The sequence below is a fragment of the Ciona intestinalis genome, chromosome 3 (genome assembly GCF_000224145.3).
Source record: "Ciona intestinalis chromosome 3, KH, whole genome shotgun sequence".
NCBI classification, from domain to species: Eukaryota; Metazoa; Chordata; class Ascidiacea; order Phlebobranchia; family Cionidae; genus Ciona; species Ciona intestinalis.
The window spans coordinates 1,099,863-1,122,517 of NC_020168.2; the positions used below are offsets into that span (position 1 = coordinate 1,099,863).

At 36.1% G+C, this 22,655-nt stretch overlaps 3 protein-coding genes and 1 long non-coding RNA gene across 6 annotated transcripts; 1 reads left to right on the forward strand and 3 right to left on the reverse strand.

Moving 5' to 3' along the window:
• Positions 1-1,490: 1,490 nt before the first annotated feature.
• On the reverse strand, positions 1,491-13,056 carry LOC100183245 (MAM domain-containing glycosylphosphatidylinositol anchor protein 2-like). 3 transcript variants are annotated; one of them, XR_003395748.1, is made up of 23 exons: positions 12,558-13,056; positions 11,527-11,668; positions 11,333-11,466; positions 11,087-11,257; positions 10,619-10,798; positions 10,394-10,556; positions 9,120-9,232; positions 8,532-8,671; positions 8,133-8,248; positions 7,952-8,076; positions 7,005-7,165; positions 6,814-6,946; positions 6,420-6,516; positions 5,921-6,247; positions 5,599-5,705; positions 4,929-5,066; positions 4,838-4,873; positions 4,613-4,780; positions 4,320-4,457; positions 4,118-4,242; positions 3,942-4,053; positions 2,119-3,883; positions 1,491-1,890 (listed from the first exon to the last, which is right to left on the reverse strand). XR_003395748.1 is itself a non-coding variant. In XM_018817863.2 (22 exons), exons 1-22 carry the CDS (start codon positions 12,673-12,675, stop codon positions 3,771-3,773), a joined length of 3,057 nt encoding a protein of 1,018 aa, XP_018673408.2. In that variant the 5' UTR covers positions 12,676-13,056; the 3' UTR covers positions 1,491-3,770. The 3 variants fall into 3 exon arrangements, 2 of the variants coding, with proteins under 2 accessions (XP_018673408.2, XP_026689421.1); XM_018817863.2 differs by having other exon boundaries at positions 1,491-3,883; XM_026833620.1 differs by having other exon boundaries at positions 1,491-3,883; positions 4,320-4,454; positions 12,558-13,055.
• Positions 13,057-14,403: 1,347 nt separating this feature from the next.
• Positions 14,404-15,835, forward strand: LOC113474083. Its single transcript, XR_003395749.1, has 2 exons — positions 14,404-15,405; positions 15,780-15,835. It is a non-coding gene; the product is annotated as an uncharacterized LOC113474083 (long non-coding RNA).
• LOC100185602 (serine/threonine-protein kinase pakG) lies at positions 15,042-21,503 on the reverse strand. Its single transcript, XM_009859605.3, has 12 exons — positions 21,339-21,503; positions 20,150-20,252; positions 19,903-20,025; positions 18,731-19,469; positions 18,364-18,459; positions 17,982-18,117; positions 17,375-17,406; positions 17,263-17,317; positions 17,119-17,183; positions 16,408-16,489; positions 15,904-15,996; positions 15,042-15,849 (listed from the first exon to the last, which is right to left on the reverse strand). The coding sequence occupies exons 1-11, from the start codon at positions 21,395-21,397 to the stop codon at positions 15,924-15,926; spliced, it is 1,563 nt and encodes a 520-aa protein (XP_009857907.2). The 5' UTR covers positions 21,398-21,503; the 3' UTR covers positions 15,042-15,849; positions 15,904-15,923.
• A 30-nt stretch (positions 21,504-21,533) lies between these two features.
• rsp3 (radial spoke 3 protein) lies at positions 21,534-22,655 on the reverse strand (the record flags this gene model as incomplete). The annotated part of the gene is given in 1 exon segment (NM_001032452.1): positions 21,534-22,655. A coding segment is annotated over 1 exon segment (966 nt), but the record flags the coding sequence as incomplete, so codon positions are not given.

A 22,655-nucleotide genomic window follows, 5' to 3' on the forward strand; every position in this document is an offset into this window, starting at 1 on the left:
CCAACCTCTCGGCTTCCTAAGCACCGGATTACGTCATTCACGTGCTTTGTGGCATTCCAGAATATAAAACTCGATTGTGATTTAAGTTGGTCCAAAGTCGGTGAAATAAATTCTGCACCTACATTACACACCAGTTTCGAATGTTTCACTTTAGGCAATTGTTTGTAACTTAATTACCATATATGTACGTTAATTTACAATGCGATGTAAAATAAACAAGCTCAAAAACAGTGTGTTCACATCATTGCGTTGGTAATTCGAATAAATATCGTCATACAATATTAATCAGTTCCCACGTTGAGAGTGACCAAATGCAGGTGTCGGTATTAATTTTTTACAACCTTCTGTTACGTTTAATGGTTAGTCGTCCATCTCACAGCCCTCCCACGCGCTGTGCGAAAATGCTGTGGCGAACTAAATGGTTTCCAGCTTACACTGTAAAGTGAGTTAATTACGCGATAGCTCGGACGTGGGCCATGACTTAATTAGCTTGGTTCGCGATTAAAGCTTCCTTACGAAACTTAACAAACAGTTTGTTCCTAAGCAGCACGTTCCCACAATCTACAGGCGCCAACAATTAGTGTCGCATGTTTGCTTTCGCTATTTTCTCACGAGTCGATATTCCTTATTACCCGATGCTCTGTGCTCTTGCCAACAAAAACGACACAACGGCTACAAACATGTTCCACATATTTCCAATGTATTTATAACCTTTCATGCAAAACTTGTTGTAAATTGTTATAAAGCTAAGTTTTTGATGTCACAAAAACATGCCATCCCGAATTCTCCGTAAACTAATTAAAGGACAAGTAGTTAAGGATATAATACAGCGATTCAATCAAAGGTCAATCCGTTTATATACGTAGTAACTTGTTTCCAATGAACATATTTAGTATGGCGGTCCATTTCTTTTATATGCTGGTCTGGTGAATATGGTGGTCCACATCGTTTGTTATATTGGGGTAACAGTATGAGTCTTATTGTTCGACGTAAATTGGACCGATTTGCTGCTCTTACAAACAATGGTGTTTATGGTGCAATAAATTTTACACTACTTCGTAAACCGACTGGGAGCTCTTTATGTGGTAAAGTCAGCAGTCACTCAGTAAACGACACAATGTCGTAGTAACGTAAACAAAACAATAAATTTAGTAAAACTGACTATGAATAAACACGTCAAGATGATAACGATAGTTTTTAACACCACACAAATTACTTCAAGAGACCAACACAATTACTCTATTTAAAGTGGGGGAAGGTGGGACACGTTTTCATTGTATTTCTTATCCCAATAGGTAGTAAACACAGAACATTCAAAGAATTATAAACCCGTTACCTTACAATTAACAAAGACCGTTGTTAATTGTCTATACCACGATTATAGGATATTTTGATATTATGCGCTAAAGGTGTCCCATCTCTTCCCACCCTACTGTATAATACTGCTCGTTTGCAGGCCTTAATAATGTTTATAACTTGGACCAGTAAAATGTAAATACACAAAAATATACATTTTATTTCATAGAATTTGTTATTCTATCAAATCATGGTTATTGCAATTTTTATCAGAAAGCTTCGTCGATTACACAGAGGATATATTGGCGAAAGCGCAAACGTCGGTGCCGGATATTTTCAATGAGAAGAGATTTGTTTCAAAGATTATGTTTGTCGCCCGCAGAGACTTGTCATCTGCAGCTCTGTTTCTGCTAATTACAATTTCCTGTGTTCCCACGGCCTTCCGCGAAAGCGTCCCCTTCTTTCCACCCGACCGCTTTCCCCTCACAGCAGTGATCAATAGATCGCATGTTGACAGTGGAGTGATCGGAAACTTTCTAATCTCTCCCTTTCAAAGTGATCAATCATCTCACAAAATAGCGATCCATGCGCAACCTACATTTAGTAATAGGAAATTAGCTTCGCATTCACTGTAACAAATAATCGTGGTTGCGAGTGACATCACAAATGCCGAACAAATGCTTCTCGTCACGCCTACGTAATACGAAGAATTAGAACCTATACAGAAATATTGCGACATTATGCAAGTTTTCCACACTCACGTGGTTTATAGCCGTAACAAATTGCATTATATTGCGGTAAGTAGAGCACTATACAACTCACCCGTAATGTTTATAGTCGCGCTCAACTTTATGGTTAAAAGTTGACACTTTTGTATGTGCGAAAGCCACCAAACAACGACGATAAAGTCGGATAAAGTTGACTCTTGTTTATGGCGATAATCTGAATAATGTAACAACTTCAGTAAACAGTAATATTTTTTTCCGACATGACATTGTATAGTTTTTTGTATAACCCAAAGTTAGTAGAGGCCGTTTAAAATGCCCGCTGTGGTTGTCAGATGGAATGCTTTCTTTACCCATTCATGGTATTTCTCGCAACACTATATATGGTGTGAAACACACATATATATTAGGATAAACTCATTCCAAGGTATAATAAACTATGTTCCTGGTGAAGAAAATCTTATAAATTGAACATTGTATTTTAAATCTTATATATATTTGACATATTAGCGAATGTATGTAGTTGATGCATTATCGACCAGGCCCCCTAACTCAGCCAGCGAAGCCAGACAACAAAGCTTTTCCGTCTGATGTAAGAGGATCGGTCGTTTCGGCACGCGTGCGCCACTGAAAGACGCCGTTGAATGAAGGGTTGCCAAGCGTGAAAAATCCGGACACTTTCCCACACTACGTCACGGCACGAGCAGACGCACCGCACACACGGGACAACACGCGCGAAATCCGATGCCACCTCGCGCGTGCACTGCTGGAAGAAGAATAAACAACACCGTGGTAACAAATGACGTGAGTGCCTGGTAAAAACATGGGTGGCAAATACAACAGCAAATATAAGCATCGCCACGCAAACTGATCAATTCCAAATTAAAATCTTTATATACAAGCACATTTATTATGGGACCGTCAGTTATTAATGTTTCCAATTCGTTTTACGCTTGTGTCATATACTTTAATTGAGTTCGTAGTTTTGGTTGTATAAATGTTCTTACTTCACTATAAAATAAATCGATTTTCATTCAGGAGGTTTAGCCTGTTATGTTACCATTGTTAAAACCAATTCTCATTTTCATTCGAGTTGGTTAATTCTAGGCTGATACTAGATTCGATAATGGGCTATCTGTGTTGAGATTACTGTCCCCCCAAAGCTCGTTCACAGCCACTTCCCATGTCGGACGCGCTTAATGGCCAACCCGGCACGAGACCCTCTAACCTCCCGTCACGCCTCGATAAGAGGGGCGAACTATTGCTTTGTATAAAGGAAACTGCACGCGCCATGAAAAGTAAGACGGCGAGGAAATGCGCTTGACTTCCCAAACCCCGGGTGGTTGAATGACAATAGCGAAAAGAGATCCATCTACGAAACATGGTGGCCGTCACCCATTTCTTTTTCAAAGCGAAGTTTACGGAAAGTTTAATCGTTATATTTTCAATATTAATCAGTATGCGTGCTTTTCAAAATGAATAAAATATCAACATTTGTTAAGCTCGTACACGAATAAAGGATTGGACGTGGAGGAAAAGTTAAAAAATAATTGGGAACGAAAATAAAATCTTGGAAGCTTATTGGTTAACCTTATATTGGAACCTGTTTTAAATAGACTTTAATTCACAATTTGAAACAAACTAAGCGCATGGTAGAGCGTGATATATTGTTATTTTATCACATCTCACATTCGTTGATCACTTGCTTTCTTTGTCGCCACCTAGCGACAATCTGAACGAAAGTGATATTCACAAAGAGAATAAATGAAATACTATCAGAATTGTTGCTGTGTACTTTAAATAAACGAACAAATAGTTGAATGATGATGAACCGATGCTTCCCGATGTTGTTGATACATAATCTGATTAAATACGAAGGTATTAAGTTATAAAGGATAGATTTTATAGTTTATGACATACATGGTGTAGTAGTTGGTAATACAATGCACTTTCCATCCGCAAGCAAAACATCGTCAATTGCTATATCTCCTTGATAACCATCAACATAAGTTATGACAGCTTCAAATATTATCTGCAATATAAGTATTAATATAATTTTGTTACAGAAATTATCATTTATCCTTTTGAAACAGAACCTGGTACGGGACAGTATGTTGAATTGTAATATCTCCGGTGTTCCATTTGTCCCCTTGATCACCACTTACTCTCCAAATCTCAGTTTCGTTTTCACCACGTTTCTTCGTCATCACCCTCAGGATACCTAAACATAAATCAAATAATCGGAACAATAAGTGAAGTTTTCTATGTTATTATTAATAGGGTTTGGGACAAAAATACCTATATGTCGTCCTCTCATGTGGTACCAAAATTTAAGGCACTGTCGCGAGGAAGATTTATCAAATATAATTGGACTGATGAGGCGAGCCCGGTCCCCTTTTGTTGTCAGAGAAGCTTCGATGTACATGTACCCACCTGCTAACAATTTTCCGTTAGGAATATTCGACTAATATGCAACCGAAGGAATACTTCACTACAATGGTATCGAGCTTCGGGTCCGATATTATACAGTTACGTGTAAGTTTATCTAACCAGCAATATGCAACCGTACCGATATTTGAGTCAAACCGTACCTTCTTTAGTTAAAGTAGAGTGGTCAGCGGAAGGACCCGTGTTCTTGGTTCTTCTTAATTGAGTTCTTGCCGAATTTTTTGTCCAATCTATTGTGTCCATATTAGGATTTTTCTCTTGTATGAACCCGCATAAATCATTTTCATTAAATTGACAAAAGAACGAAGGGTCTGTACAGAAAGATTATTTTATAAATAAAATCACTTCCTATTCCAAGAGGTACATACCCAGAGATAATGTCGGACTTGTTTCACGTTGGGATCCTGTAAAAATATCATTAACGTAAAAAGATAAGGAAATAAATAATGAACAACTTACTGCGTTCTCGCACATATATCTCCCTTGTGTTCGAATCACCATATCCAAATATGGTCTTGGGGGTTACCTCTACTTGGTAAACACCTTTTACCAAATCGCTTATTTGATATGTAAGCAGTTGACCATACGAAAGTATACCTGATTTGTATTTTAGTTTAATGTTGTTATAAAATATACATGAACTCTATCAGTATATATAACGGTATATATTGGTATAGGGAAGATGGCACTGTTATTAAGCTCACACTTTGTAGTTTTGTAGATTTTTACAGTCAAACTTTGTTCAGTAATGTTCAGTAATTTATTATAGAAAGGTATATTTGAAATTTAATCATAGGCATATAGAGATAAACTTAATATTTTTTACGGTTTGTCAGAGAAAATCCATTTTTTGCAAAATAAGCGTATTTTTACGTGCCACAAGTAAAAAATCTGTCATTCACTTTTACACTAACTTGTTTACCAATTTAAACATTGTACCCGTTTATACCCGTTACCATCATGTATGTGTAACTTAATATAAAATCGTTTTTTTTTTGTTGTTGTTCTTTTTCAAGGAAAGATGACTCCTGCCCATATAGGCAACTTATTGACGACCAAAGCTGGGTATCTATAGTCTTAAAACCGAAAAAAACAAATATCGTACGTGCGCACTATCATTGCCACATACCGTTCGCTGGCATTGTATCTTCAATCCATGCATTGGGAATAACGCTTAAATTAGAAGACATTCCTCTGTTCTTGGCAAAAGATTTTTCAGTGAGACGCCATCTAATTCTGTAAATAGTTCCAGTAAAACGAAAATTTTAAGTTAATGATACCAAGTATAAAAAAGTTATTAAAACAAGATGGCGGGCGGCGAACAGTTTCAAAATACTTTTTTTTAAACTTAATTTCTTAAACGAAAAAAACGGTTGGTTTTTATACAAAGTCGTAATATGCATTCTAGTGTGCCATCTGCGAGAATATCATTATCATATTAAAATACAAACCTGTATTCTGTTACTGCATCTACTGCGTTGGGATGTTTTTGTGTCCACGATAGTAAATACATGAAAGTTCCAGGATCAGATTTAGTTTGGGGAAATACAGTGCTAGTAAGATCCCCTTCACCTTCACCAACATCAGTGAATAAAAACTCAGGTTTAAACGCAAATGCTGTAACATTTAGCGCACATCGAGCCTTGCCGATAGCGTTGGTAACTTCGCAAATGTAAACCCCGCAATCTCGAACTTGGATAGATTGTAGTACAAGATGTTGACCAGAAGACGAGCTTGTCTGAACTACGTTTTCTTTCTTCCAAACATAAGTAATGGGTCTATAAACACAATCTATGAGACATGAAACGATTTTGTGATGTACGTCTATAGCTCTAATAAATGTTAGGGGCCTGTTCAGTAAGATATAAGCCTTAACTGATGTATGTTATAGTGTGCGGAACGGTTACATTGTTGGATTGTGCTTTTATCGTCATAGGGAATTATGCTTACATCATTGGACTAGCATCGCTCACGAAACATGACAAGGTTACATCAGAACCGAGAGGGCGGCGAATTTCCCTGTAGCTTGGCTCAACAGTAGGTTTATCTATACAAATAAAGATATTGGAAGCACACGCACAGGATTGTATCAATTCGATTAATTTTATAATTGTTGTAAAGCAGGGCGGGGGAAGATAGGACACTTTAGGCACATAATATGTAAATATCCTGATCGTGTTTTAAACAGTTCACCACAATTTATGGGAGTCGTGAGTAAACGGCTTTATAATACTTTGAATGTTCTTTGTTTATTACCAAATGGGACGAGACAATGAAAAGGTGTCCCATCTTTCCCCACCCTACTACATACTTAATTAAACTATTTTAGCCAGGTATCACTAACATTGAACTTGCAGTTCAACCACTGCATCTGATTGTGACCTCGAGTGTTTGCTGAAACCATTATACAAAGCTGGTGCGCATGTGTACAAGTCAGCGTCTTCCCTGCTCGTTCTATTGATTACAAGAACGCCACCCTAAAAAGTAACGAATTTTATTTTGTTCTAATATTGGTAAGAACACGACAATACAAACCGATGTTACTTCTTGCATATTACCACTCGGCATGGTCGTGTTTTCGTTCCGAAACCAAATCACCAACGGTTTTGGTTTTCCAATTGTTCGGCATTTAAGTGAAGCCGGATCACCTTCTGTTACAACCACGCGTGATTCGATTGCCTCTATTTTGGCTGGGGCTGCAATTAAACAGTAAAATATAAAACAATGTCAGCATGTTGCACAGTGAACGGTGACTAAGTAGTGACAATTTTAGACTAATAATATAAGGTTCAGGTTTGTGAAAAAATGATATTATATAGTAGGGTTGGGGAAACGGGACACCTTTAGCACATAATATCCAAATATCCTGATCGTGTTTTAAACAAATAACAACAGTCTATGGAAGTCGCAGGGAAATGCTTTTGAAATTCGTTGAAAATTCGTTGAATGTTCAAGAAAATAGAATAAAAAGGTGTCCCATCTTCCCTCGCCCTAATTTATGGTAATGCTTTAATGCAGCACGTATTGTACTCTCTGTATGAGTGCATACACTAATAACGATCAGCAATCTACTGTATTGATGGAGCGTGTGCGTTCAATAGTTCATAATGAAGACAAATACTCCCAGTTGTAATTACGCTTCGCCAGCGAAGATAACGACTATTCGACATAACGTGGCATAGCTGATGCTTTCCGCACAACTTCGAAAGCCGAAACTAATTTTATTTGACTAGCAGCCCGCTTATATTAGCCCTCAGCTTTAATTATTTATGCGAGTACGAAACCAACGTCCTTGCTTGAATATTGGGTCTTTCAATGCAAACATAAAAAAAGTTCACATTATTACACGAAACATTCTTTCCAAAGATAAATAGTAAATGTTAATTGCTACACTACTATTAATGAGACTATTTTATTTAAGAGAATAAAACATTGGTACCAAACAGTGTATAAAACTGCTTAAATGTGTATAGCCTATATACCTGATTCCCTACTAACAGTAATAACTGCGAAAGATTCGGCTCCATTGGGACCAAGAGTTGGTAGTTTACCAGAACACACGTAAGTTCCATAATCATCTTCAGTCAACCTCCGAATTTGAAGCTGGCTGCATAAAAATAATAAATAACATTGATTTGTTGTATGCTGGTGTGATATATGTACCTGGATTTAGCAGGAAAAGTGATTCCTCTTTTTTTCTCTTCGGAGTTCAGGAATCTTATAAAAATATTGTCCCTTGAGTTTCTCTCGGTGATTCGCACCCTTTCGCCGCCACTATTCTGTGTAGAGAAATTTGCAAGCTTAAATGAATAAACGCGTGTAATTAATCTGTCGTTATGTGGCGGACAACATCACGCGTTATTACATTGTTTCCTTATTTTAGACATTTTATGCTTGCTCACGACTTGCCATGGGTTAGGGGCTTTTTCTGTTTGGTCGACACGTTGGAGAAATCTTGGACTGCTGGATTATTAGAGCAATTTCGCGGGTTGTGCCCAATAACCAATACGCCTAGCGTTGTACCTATACGCCTAGCGCGATAGACAAGCATGGTGTTTGTACCTTTTTAAACCAAGCGTACTGAAGCTCAGAATAAGGAGCAGCGTCTACATGACACGTCAGTTTGATGTCGGTCGCTACAGCGAAGCTTCGGTCGTCACGTAACGGATCCGGTGTCAACCAGTAAGTCATTGGACCAATATCTGGTTATACAAAGATATTAAAAATCTTGGTTGCGAATTAACATCACATTATCGTTTAGTGCTGTGTATGTTAATTCGAATTTGGAACTTAAAATTAATTTAAATTGTAAGCTTATCGGATTACTTAAACGTAGTTTTTAGTTTCGGGGGAATTAACATTCAGTGACCTGTGGAATGCGTTAAATCCGCTGCCGCAAATTAAAAGCGAATTAATTATTTATTAACTTCTCTTGGTAGTTAATTTAAATGAAACAGCAAATGAAGTGTTTATGCGGGGTGCTTTAATAACACTGGTGTTTTACACGATTTACGTGATTTTATGTGAATACACGAGAAAAAACTAATGGACGGGCACGTGTATTATAACTTAATCAAGACAGTTAACTAAATATACATGCAAATAAGTAGAACTGGTTTAGATTAATTATGCAATATAAGTTCTACCTACCCCTCACAACCACAGTAGTTCGTTTTTCAACCTTGGTTCCCACTTGATTATTTGCGGTGCAATAATAGTTCCCGCTGTCTTGTGGCATCGCACCGTCAATTGTTAAAATATTCCTGAAATAGAATAAGAATTATGCGTAAGTTTTTGGGTGATTGTTTTTTTTTATGACGGCTAATAGCGTCAAGGCATTGTGCAGTTACATACATGGCCACACTAGTAACAGCAAAACTACCAAAATTTTGTAGTTTGCATGTTTTATTCAGCAAGAATACTAATACAAAATCTTTCATTTTTTGTCCCGCTTTACCCCACTGTGTAATTTTTTATTGTCAAACTTTGAAAGGTTTGCTTTTCATTTAATATTTTATAGCACATGGGTAATTTAAATATAATATAGTGACTTAATAACAAGATAATGTAGGGTAAATATATTCGAAATTCGGTCACATCAGGTACTAGGAGATAATTTAGAAGAAGTGGCTTGTGTGAAATATAACGCAGCAATACCCAATGTCCGACAGAGACTATAAAGTTTATTAATAGGTATTACCCATTTATTACCGTTTTACAAGATTGTTTGTATGTGTAGAATACAAAATTTATCAATTGTTGATCTATATCGATAATAAACTCTTCGAACAATACCAGTTCGTCTTACAATAACATATTGAAGGTGTTTAAACAATAGAAGGACTGCGAGACAAAAAATGTTTAAACTTGATTTTCAAAGCTTAATATTATATTGCATTGTTTACGTATATTTCTAATAATGAATATGTTTGTTAGTCAAAATTAACAAGGATTTTAAACTGTCCTGTCTTATCCCGCCTGTTTTGGAATCTTTATAGTCTAAAATCACACCTGTTGTGCGAATCGCTAAATAACTCTTTGTGTGTTTTAATATTTTTTTAATTGTTGTCAAGTACTAAAAGTATGATAGTATTAATTCGCGGTCATGTATTTTGAGTTTTTAAATGATGGGCAATATATGTTTACGGGTTTCGTCTCACCCGCACACCCTACTATATAGTAGGGTGGGGGAAGATGGGACACCTTTGGCACATATAATATCCAAATATCCTGATCGTGTTTTAAACAATCAGCAACGGTCTATGGGAGTCGTAAGGATACGGTTTTTATAATTGTTTGTATGTTCTTCGTTTACTACCAAATGGAACGAGAAAATAGAATCAAAAGATGTCCCATCTTCTCCCGACCTATACTATATATACCGTTCCGACCAACATAAAATAAAATAGTTTCCACATTCAAACCTCATTTTAGAAATAACAATTCTTTCTGAAAACACTCCGGTTTCAGTGACCCAGTCGATTTTGGGTTCGGGAAATCCACTGATGATGTCACACTGTATTCGCACCTTTCCACCAGGATTAACTTTGATTAACTTTGGGGTTATACGACCTATTCTTGGTGGAGCTGCGTAAGATAATATGGTTTATTAAATAAGCAGATGAATAAATTGTTTCTAACAAAATTACCAATTAACGGAGAATATGTGAAGTTTGCAACGGTATCGGAAATGAGATATTTGCTTGTAAAGCCGACTACTGATGTTTGACACCGGTAGTCACCAAAGTCTTTTTCTTGCGCATCTTTTATCTTGAGGATAACAGTTGAAGTATCTTTGCTGTATGCGTCTATTCGCTGCACCAATAAACCTACAAATGTGTCAAGCAACCATGAATCGTTTTGTCACATTAACATGTGTTAGTCCACGCACTTATCATGCACAGTTCCCTTCAACCAATATATAGTAGGATGGGGGAAGATGGGACACCTTCGGCGCAACAATTTCCGAATATCCTGATCGTGTTTTAAACAGCGGTCTATGGGAGTCTTGAGCATATAGTTTTATAATTCTTTGAAAGTTTCTTGTTTACTACCACATTGGACGAGAAAATAGAGTTAAAATGTGTCCCAACTTTCCCCACCCTACTATACTTTACCATTTTGTTCATTTGGTCGAATAACAGTCCCGTTTAGCAACCAAGTGAAGACTGCTGCTGGATTGCTTGTAACTGTACAGTGTAGGTATACTGTGTTTTCAAACCAAATACTTGTACTTGGCATTCTCCATTTGTTGGTTAGGTGCGCGGTAAGCACTGGCCGATCTAAATCTTTGGGGTGAATAACAACATGAATATTTGCACAAAGATGATTTATTAAATTATACATTTTTTTCTGTTTCTTACATAGAACGTTTATTCTTTTACTAGTAATGGCAGGGTTTCCAATGCCATTCGATGCACGACAGGATACTCTACAATTCTCATCACGTGTTATGTTTGGAATGCGCAAAGTAGAGCTGCGGAGATTGAGGTTTCGTCTGAAAATATATTTGTAAATATATAAAACTCATGATATCGTAGGGTAAAACTATTAGTACCGTTCTAATTCCCCACCAAATATCGTCCATCTTATGCTTGGCATTGGGTGGCCAGTAGCAACGCAAATTACAACAACATCATCATATTCTTTGAAATTATAAACAACATCTGAGTTTGGTTCAATACGAACAGTTGGCACTCCTAAAATACATACTCTCATTAAAGAGATGACTCCAATCAAAGTTTTATTAGTTTTCATGTATAGTAGAGTCGGGGAAGATGGGACACCTTTAACACATAATATTCAAATAGCCTGATCGTGTTTTATACAATTAACAACGGTCTGTAGAAGTCGTGAAGATACGGTTGTATAATACATTAAATGTTCTTTGTTAAATGAAAAGAGAAAACAAAATGAAAGGTGCCCATCTTCCCCCACCCTACTATATGAGTTTATTATATATCACAAAAATATAATTGATATCAATGCAGATTAATAGTCTTGGTGGAATTTATACTTTACATAAATCAAATATAAAAAGCACAATATTTTAAAATCGTCCTCAGTTTCGGATGATATATTATTTTTATAACACGTGGGTTAAAACAAATGCTAAACGGTACATTAGGAATGACATTTCAACACAAAACTGTGCTATGTTTAAAAGATGATAAGATTTAATGTCGATGGGTGTTTAACTTCTTAATGCTTGTACTTTCATAGAAAAATTAACGTTAAAAAGGTTTCCATATTCACTTCATGAATTATGCAACATCAGAACACGTAAGTCTATCCGCAATGGGGCGATAATTGATAGAAAACACGAGTTTGAGAATTCGTGGGGTTTCAGCCAATCGATGAGGATTAATGACCGCTGAGGCGAGTCACGTAATTATTACCCCTCCGAAGACAAGCAAAATCCCGCGAGACACGGCACCACTATTTAACGAACAAACACTGCGTGGCTATATTCCTCTCATTTTACAGGGAAATTGTATACATTTTCGAACAAAATATAACGATAAAATAAACTGTTAAAAGTTCAGTATTGCAGCAAAGTTTAAGTGCAATGTATTACATACAACTTACGGTAAGAATTTGTAGGTTCCCCTATCATTCTTCGATTAATGTCTATATCTGCTCTTTCCACTATAGCAACTGCTATGTGAATGTAAAATGCTAGATACTTGAATAAGCTAAACAACATTTTATCTATATTGTCTATAATGTTTTAAAACGTTATAGGTCTACAGCATACAGTAAAAGGTTCCTTTACAATGTGCTTAGTTAGTTAGAATAACTGATTTCAGTGGGCATTCTACGAAAATACTGGGGCAAACTTATCCGAATGCTAAACCAAATTAACATAAGTTTAAAACTATCGAACAGTTATGTCTGAAAAGAGCATTACAGGCCTTACGTTTTTATTTACCTATTAGCTACAATTAAAGCCCCACCTCATCTAAATTCACTACAGTATATTACTAGTATATTAGCGAATGCACATACTGCTACATGACACATATTCTCTCCTTGTTCTCTAATGATTGAACGTCAGACTTCAACAACGAACGCATGCCCATTAGGCACACCAGCATTGGGAATACTCGATATGGCCATTAAAGACTGGTGCACCAATACGCGTGAGTAAACGGGCTCATAAATATTCGATGAAACGGCGGGAATTAGTACCCAGCGTTCGTATAGCGTAATCTTTAGGCTAAGGTATGGTTGTACAGGTAACCGAACGCTTTACTAGGGCAATAAGTTTCAAAATTACTTTAGAAATTAAATTCTTCCCTCATAACATAAGTTATATCGTATCATAGCGGAGGAAATGTATCTTCTCGGTAACATTGAGCGTAATTGAAACAATAACTGCGGCTTTAGTGCCGGCATTTCCAATTTATCGGCATATACATTATCCTGAAATTACCCTTAATCGATACAAAGCATATTGACAGAATATTGTTGAACACAAAGTGTTGAACTCATGCAATGACTATAAGTGGTATAAAAGCTGCAATGTTATAAAGTTAGTGAAGGAAATGAACTTTTTTAAAAACAAAATCTTTACTTAAGTGTGAATCCAGTTATTAAACTTCAAGATATAGCATTTTCCAAACGCAATTGCCACTTTAAGGTGGTGATCATATTAGTAGTTTACCAAATTAATCAAAATCCAGCTGCATATTTATACCAGCACCGAAGATTAGGCATGGTGAGTGGATATTTATAGTTATGGTGCAGTGTGGTAAATGTAGAGAAAGCATATATGCTACAAACGGGATTTCCTAATGTTGTCGGGAATAGCTGCAACTATAAACAGATCGCATCATTGAAAATGGTGGCCTAACCGTTTAAGCGCGTGGGAACAGATCGTAATGTTCCGAGGTCGATCCTCGCACGCTGAAACAATTGTTTTAAATTTATTTTCTTTTAATCAAATTTATCGAAAACCGTTACTGTAAACACATTTTTTATTTTTTTTCTTATCTACTTTATATCCAGAATTATTATAGATCACATATTTATACCCGTTTAGTTGACGAATAGGTGGAGGATGATCCAGATTTCAATAATTAGGAGATCTGTAGAACACAAAATACTGGTTGCCTTTATAAATAAACCAACTTGCATTTACATTGTTTGTATTTAATATTATAGTAGGGTGGGGTATGTTGAGACACTGGGTAAGTTGGTAAATATGTTGCAGTATGTTTTTTGACAGTCCAACAAAGTGCGCGGCAAAGGCGTTTACTGTTGCTATAGGTATTTAAGCTGCCTTAATTTTGTAGTTTGTGAGTTAAAATTAATAATCCAGTATCGTAGATTAATAAAATAGATCGAAATATTTCGTCGATTTTGTGGAATTATTTAAAACTTGTGAGAACAGTTGAGGTAAGGAGTGTGTATACAAGTGTATACAAGGGTGCACCACAAACTGTTTTAAAAATTTTTTTAGCAATATTATCCAGTTGTGAATATTTTAACAAAAGCCACTTTCCTACAGTTTTTTTTATATAAATTTTATATCCTGCATCACTGAAAATTGCGAAACTAGCCCTCTTTTTAACCGCAAACCACCCGTTCCTAATGATTTTGATTAGCGGTGCTTTTCGACTAAACAGGTACTATTATTCGCGTACTAGCCTACGCATTTCTCCTTAATAACGTCATTAGTTTTATGTTAAAGCAATCAGGGGTGCATGAGTTCGTCGCAACAACTTTAGGGTTTCACCAACCCCAAAGAGCTGCTATTTCGTAAAATGTTGTTAGTGTCTATATATACATTTCGTGCGCGTGAGTTTTTGGGTCGTTCTATAGGCCTATCTGAAAAGATAATGGCATATCGCGGAAGTCGTGGAACGTAACTGCAAGGTCTGGAGCCTGACCAAACACCCCTGCTGTTACGTATCTAGACCCTGCAATTATCACGCTGTTTCTTTTGTTTGTGTGTTTATCGTCGTGAAATTGTTGCGTATATAAGCGTGTTGTGATTCGTAGGAAGAGAGACGAGAAGAGACAGAGAACGATATATAGAGAATGAATAAAACGAAATAAATGAGATTCGAGAGTGAATAAACCGAATACGTTGAGTGCTGCCTAAGTTACGTATTGTTGGGAATACGAGAAACAGGCAGAACGTTTTAGCTATATGTCTTGGAGCAATTGGCATTAAGTGTCTTGCCCAAGGACACATACGCCCACAATGGAAGCAGCGTCGAGCCTTGAATCCATTACCTCTGCTGGGTTACAGGCAGGCGCGCTAACCACTAAACCACAGCGTCGGACAAAGGTTATATAATGTATGGGGCATAAGGAGACATATACATGTTGTAGTAAGATCGTTTTCATATATACAGCCGTCAAGATGGAAAATTTGTTTAGTTCCCCAAGCAACTTATTTACAACCTAGACGAAGTCGTTATTAAAGGTGTAGAGGCTGTGCATCATATAGAATATTTCGGCTATGTTGACATGGTGGATCGTAATACACGAACATGCATCTGTTTGACAGTGAAGCGCTTATTTGAATGATAGGTGGAATGGTCCTCTTTTTTACTGAAATAATGATTGTTTTACCAAAAAGGGTTGCCATCCATTTGGTAACTACAAACCTACATGGGAATACTATAAAGTCCTTTTATGATGCAACCAAGAAAATCCTTCAAAAGAGCGTCCATTATGGATTGTTTAACAATTCTAAACCGTATACTATAGATTAAACGAAATATGTGTGACATTGTGGATTGTACAATCAACACACGTGAACTTCTCAATAACCAAGCCGGCTGGGTATTTACCTAGATATATGCGGTGAGAAGCAGCCTACGTTAGGAAGACGAAAAAATCGTTTCATAAAAGGTGGAACAAGAGGGTAATGCTGTTAGCACGCATTAAAATAATTACCATAATCTTAATTCACAATTATATTATACTACAACGGGTCAACTAACCACGATTAGAAGCGAACCAGAAAAAAACAACAAAGCAGCTTTTATTCGCCATTGGTGACCGTGAAGAAGTAAGTAGAATGAGTTTATACATGTATTATACCTCATGTAGGGTTATAGCCTTATAATGAATGAGAATTGGGTGATTGGTAAAGAATACGTGTAAATACGAATTGTAAACTTACAATAATTAATAAAGCATTTGTTAGTTAATTTTTCGTTTTTTTCAAACCGCATAATTAGTATAAAAGTTATAAATACGTATTATGAATTGTCAAGAGATTAAAGAATAAATGCTAGAATTAAGATATGTGCGGAAAAGTCCGCCTACAAAATAAAACAACAACAACCCAAAATTGTCAAAAAACAACACACAGTTACTGAGAGTATTTTCTTGTGATTGTATAATGTTTGGTCTAACCTACAACATTGCATGAGTAACATAGACAGCTTACTAAATTTATTGTTTAATATAATGTCAGTCATAGAAGTCAAAATCATCATCATTGTCACTTGGATGATCAATTGAGTGTTGTTCTGATTCAGATTCTGTGTCCCAAGGAGCTGCAGTTTAAATTGTTGGTTTAATATAGACAGTTCATTGTGTTTCAGTTGAACATGACTAATTTAAATATTTAAAAATGTTCGAATAAATTGAAAGTATTGATTGTACCAAATCATCATTGCAGTGCATGGCCTTTTTAAATCCACATTAATAACTATTTTAAAAGTCACATTCAAGCAGTTTTTATTAATAAAAAATCAGAAATACTTCAAACAAAGATGTTGTACTGCACACCATATTCATATACGGTGGTTAAACCCAGAGGGTAATGGTTCAAGGCTAACCGCTGGTATTGTTGTTTGCGTACGTGTGGTAAGACACTTGCCCAACCTAGTGGTCACTAATAGATTGTCTAATTTGTCCGCCATACAGAAAAAAACACCAACACGGTTAAGGTGGCACCAGGTGTATAAAACCTTCGTTTTCCAACCAAGGGAGAGTAAAGAAAGTTACGTTTTAATTAAGATCTAGTCATAACCATTGGGTTGAAACAACATGGTTAGAGACACATACACTGAATTTAATCCTTGAATCCGGTTTCTATCAGTTACAAAGTAAATAACCGAGGTCCATGAAACAACTTTTTAAACACAGCCATTAGGAACCAATAGTTAATGTCAAAATTCACCTTTAGGTTTCTTTTTAGGAATGATTTTTTTCTGAGTTTGATGCTGCAACTTATCCTCCTGTGGTCTGTGGATCCACAAGATACATCTTATAAATGTATAAATAACAATATATTTAAGCGTAAAAAGTTAAAAACAATACTTACATTGTAGGTAAAGTGGGTGGACTTGGTTCAACTTTGCTTGGATTTAAATCAGGTTCTATGAAATATAGAATTTAGTTTTTATGTTTAACCTTTGTTTAGTAAAACAACAAACCTGAGATATATTCATCACTTTCACCAGATGACCTTACAATAAAAGTTATGTTAACTGTATGTTTTATATTATATAAATACATCTGCTCTCATTTAGGAGCATTAGATGACAACACATACAAACAATAAAGTAAAAAAGTTAAGTTACCAAACGAACCAGAACTAGACTGCGAACTAGACCTCTGCCATTAATAGATTTATTTTGGATAAAATGGCTACATCGTTCCTACCACATATGAGTAGGTAACCAACAACGAAGTACTGGCGGTCTGGCTCCGTAGCATAGTGGTTAGCCCGCCTGCCTATAACTCAGAGATAATGAGTACAAGGCGCAACGCTGCTACCATTGTGGGCGTACGTGTCCTTGGGCAAGACACTTAACAGCAATTGCTCCAACCCAGTGGTCACTAATGGGTTGTCCAAATGTCAGCCATACACAAAAAAATAAAAAAAATCCCCAAAAATTAATCACCTACAAAGTAACATACATGGTAACTCGTAAGCTGGCACGAGCTGTTACACCCGTGTGATAACGACTGTCGTTTTCAGGCCACGCAAGGATAAAGTAAGTTTCATTTATTCATTTAGGAAGTATTTTTAAGCTTCACCTATTTAAGCGAGAAGTTCCAACCGGTGAAAGTAGATTTTCTACGTCATTATCATCTTCCACAAAACCACCTTCACCCAGTGTACTTGATAGATTCAAACCATGGCCTTTAAGCAAAGCTTGATATGCCGAGCTTGCTGAATAAATTAACATAATAAAGCAAAAACAGGCTTAAAAAAGAGGTGCACTGAACTTTAAAAAAAGTTTTAAAAAGAACTTTGAAAAAAAAGTTAAAAAAGGGAGTTATTGTTAAACCCAACAACAAATATTTCACATAGAAAGATTTAACAACATTACTGTTTTAACTGGAAGGCAGCTGAGTCAATGGGTTTGTAATTTAGTTGTAAAACAAGTTGTAAACCGTAAATAGAGGAAAATCTTACAGGTAAGCGGAGCATCTGTCCGGGGAGATGTTTCAGTTGTTAAGCTTTCACTTAATATGCTTTCGTTATTTTCAAAAACTGCTGGCTCGTGTGGACCTATAAATAATATGAAAGTACATGAATGACTTATAAAGAATGCAAAAGTTTTGCAGTATGATCTAAATATAAATTGCTGCTGACATGCATACTATAAACCTGGCAAATTGAATTTGGGAACCAATGTTTTGACAGTTGATATCGTAAATGTTGCCAATTTAGCTTTATTTGATGGAGGTTTTGCATGACATGCGGCATACATTTTGTTATATTAATTAAGTAGGGCAAAAGTTATTTTTAAAGAAATTAAAGAATCAAGTTATATACATACTTGGAATAACAATTTTGGTAGCATGGTGATCTGATGGTGGGTCCTGTTTCACAAGTTCTGAATGAAGAGAATGTTCGAAAGATTTTGTTTGGTTTGAATTCGTTGGTTTGGTTTGGGTTTCCAATGCGTTTTCTATATCACTGTTAAATGAATCCGACTCGGAACTTGGGGTTGTCACTGAATCTAAATCAGATTGTTGTTCATCAATTTTATGATCAATGTCAGATTCAAAATGTAGTGCTGATACAGGGGTGGGTGTGGATGTATCTAGTTTTAATTGAGAATGAGCTGAACCATCATTATCGGCATTGTTGGAGATTACAAGAGTTGGTTGTTCGTACTTGCTCATGGAGTTTGAACTGATTGGGTCTTTGTTAACAAAAGAAGTTGATTTTGCTGCTATAGGTAATTGTTCGTTATCTGAATACAATGGGAGTTGCAGTGGAGGGATATGAACATTCTCTATGTTTCCTTCTTTCACCATATGATTTTGAGAAATTTGAGATGATTGACTTGTTAAACTTGATTCTGCATTTTCAGCAATGTAACTTGTGAATGCAGGTGCTTGAGGCTGTGACTGCAGAGGCTTTTTTGAAGTAGGAATAGTTGGCACCAAAGTTGACTGTGATGAATTAAAATTCCCAAACCCTTTGTTTTGTAGTTGTTTCTTTGCAGCAGCAACCTCAACCTCGTATTTCCACTTAGGATATAATTTTGATACTTTTTCTTCATATTCTTTCTACAAAATAATGATTGTTGGTGTTGCCTATAAAAGTCATATTGTATGTAACTAGCTTCTTGTGCATGGGATCAATATGTAACCCAAGCAAATATTATTTCTTACAATGGAAAAGAGAGTATAAATTTTTTTTTGAGAGGTATCTCAAACAGATAAAGCTTAAACATGTTGTTTCTAATTGTAAGAGATAACAAAAAGAATCCTGACATACCTGGTTTAAATTCTATATAGCCATATAGCCTAGATGATGTTATTTGGAACATACTTAATTATCCTTCATTGTACTGCGCGCTTTCAAGTTACTACCTTCTGTGAGTGATTTTTCTTAGTATGATTGACAATTTGTACAACCCTTCAATGACCACATTCCAATTAAATATTATTATTTACTTAGGAACCATGCTTGAGAGTATAGATTTGATAAAAACCATACCTTCATACTACGAAGCTTGTTGGTTTGGGATTGTAAAGTTAAAATTTTCAAGTTCAACTTTGAAAAATCTGCCAGTAGTTCTTCATTTCGTTGCCGCGCAGTGTTTTCTCTAGCACATATTTGCTAAAAACAAGGTTGTTTTAAAAGAAAATATGATGCAGTGTGGGGATAGCTGCATCAGCAAAGCACTTAACAAGATAGCTGCATCAGCAAAGTTGTTTGCAAAAGTAATGTATAGCCTACTCACTTTCCAATAGGATCGCAGTTTGGTATTTTGTAAAGAATGAAGCTTCTTGTCATTTCTGGTTATTGTATAAAATTGTCGCTCCAACTTAGATCGTTCCTGTTGTCTGTCGTGATATGACATGTTTGTATTATTCATGTTTTTGTATTTGTTAAATTGTGATAAACTGTTAATATGTGCGAGGACAAAACAAAAAGTTAACATTTGTAAATACAAAAAAACTATTTTCATATACTTCAGCTACTTTGATTTTGTTTTGAATTTTACTGTTGTAAAGTTATTTTAGAATAAAGAAATGTTATTTTTTTTCTATTTGCATGGCACAGTCCGTAAAACGAATGAATGAATGTAACTTATTATCCTCGCGTGGACGGAAAACGACAGTCGTTATAACACGGGTTTAACACCTCGTGCCAGCTTACGAGTTACCATGTATGTTACTTTGTGGGTGATTATTTTTGGGAGATTTTTTTTTGTTATGTATGGCTAATAATTTGGACAACCCATTAGTGGCCACTGGGTTGGAGCAATTGCTGCTAAGTGTCTTGCCCCAGGACACATACGCCCACAATGATAGCAGCGACGAGCCTGTAACCCATAGGTGAAAACAACCTGTAACCTCTGTGTTAGAAACAGACGTGCTAAATATGCCATAATTAAATAAAGTAACTTGCTTTATCCTTGCAAAACAGGAAAACGACATTTATTATAACACAGATTATCTGTTTCATTCACTTTGTGCCAGTTGACAAGTTACCATTTATGTAACTTTGTGATTTTCTTTTTTATATTGTATGGTTGACATTTTAGACAACCTATTTTTGACCACTGAGTTAAAGCAATAGTCATTAGGTGTCTTGCCAAAAGACACATACGCCCATAACGATAGTAGCGACGTGTCTTGAACAAATAACCTCTGGATTAGAAGCAAGTGCATCAACCATTGTCCTGGCGCCGTGGCAAAGTGGTTAGTGCGCCTGCCTGTCACCCAGAGTTCAAGGCTTGTTGTTGCTACCATTCTGGGCGTATGCATTCTTCACTAATGGGTTTTCCAAATTATCAGCCATACATAAAAAAAAGTGTATGAAACAGAACACCTGTGTTATAATGACAGTCGATTTCCTCCCACGCAAAGATAAAGCAATTTACATTCAGTTACATTCCATTGTGCCAGAGCTGGTGTTTTACTTACATAGCAGATATTTTTTCTTGAAATTTTAGTTGTTTGTCATATATATGTATGCCATCCATTGTGGAGACGCGTTCCACTATTCGTTGATAATAATAAATTTTTAAAAAATACAACAAATTTGTTGACTTAAACCTAACCTACAAATATAAACGAACAATCATTAAAAATATGAACAATTTTAGAAACCCAAATACCTTTATTCAGAGCAATTGTATTTTTACTCAACATGCACATTGGAAATGACAAAACTAAAATGTTGGTCAAAACACATGTATTGGTAATCATATAAAGAACAATATTATAAACAAAATATCTTTATTACAAAGCTGTACAATACAAACAAATTTAACTTTATTGATCTGTCAAAGTTGGAGCAGAAAGATTGCTGAAAGCTGCTGCTCTATCTTTCACCACAGAGCGGATGATATCATCAAGAAGTGTACGTGCACAAACAGACTTGTCAACCTTTTTCACCACTTCTTCCATAATATAAGGAATAAATCCTTGCTCTACATCACGTTCAACCGGATCATAGAAGTATCCATTATCTCGTAGGGTACTGAAAACAGATGGAACCAAATCAGCAAGATAACTCTGAGCAAATGCCCTGGCAGCAATTTTTTCAGCAGTTTCTTTCTCTTTTTTAAGAACCTCTCTTTGCTGTTTCATTCTTCTTTCTTTTTCCTCTTTGTGCCTTCTTTCTTGTTCTTGAAGTCTCTGCATCTCAACCAGCTCAGCATTTCTTAGTTCTTCAAATTCTCTTTGCTGTTGTCTCAAGTTTTCCAATTCTTCCTCTTCAAGAACCTCCAGTAAAGACTGTTCCATTGTTTTTCCAACAAGAACCTCCAAAATTGGCTTCACTTCAATATTGAAATCAAAGAGATCTCCTTCCATTATCTGTGTTGAAACATCCTTCCCAGTTTTAGCTGGAACGAACAAAGGAGAAGGTGGTCGATCTAAAAATGCATCAGTTTGGGTATCAACATCAGCTTCTTCAATTCGATCACTCAGTTCCTCTAGGTAAAGTTCCGTTTGTACTTCAGTATGCTTTCTACCTTCAACTGCATCGGGTGATTTTGTGCGAAGTTGTTCTTTTGCTCTTTTTTTTGCAATGGCTCTTCGACGAATCTCTTGTTGTCTTTGTATTTCAATTGGATCTGGCTGAGCACTTATGGGTAGCGTGTTTTGGGCATACGTGTTACCACGAACGATTCTTCTGTCATACATAATATTTCCATATGGAACTGGACCTTCATTTTCATCAAACTGAAACCGATATCTGGTTTTTCCATGAACAGCACGTGGTTTGCTTTGGAA

Coding starts and splice junctions, on each gene's coding strand:
- LOC100183245 (XM_018817863.2), bottom strand. CDS start 12,675: ATGTTGTTTAGCTTATTCAAGTATCTAGCATTTTACATTCACATAGCA. Junction 4,458..4,612: donor CTCTACTTTAACTAAAGAAG/GTACGGTTTGAC, acceptor GAAAATTGTTAG/CAGGTGGGTACATGTACATC. Junction 4,243..4,319: donor CATGAGAGGACGACATATAG/GTATTTTTGTCC, acceptor ATTTATGTTTAG/GTATCCTGAGGGTGATGACG.
- LOC100185602 (XM_009859605.3), bottom strand. CDS start 21,397: ATGGATGGCATACATATATATGACAAACAACTAAAATTTCAAGAAAAA. Junction 19,470..19,902: donor ACAAGCTTCGTAGTATGAAG/GTATGGTTTTTA, acceptor ATTATTTTGTAG/AAAGAATATGAAGAAAAAGT. Junction 15,997..16,407: donor GATGATTTTGACTTCTATGA/CTGACATTATAT, acceptor CATTCTACTTAC/TTCTTCACGGTCACCAATGG.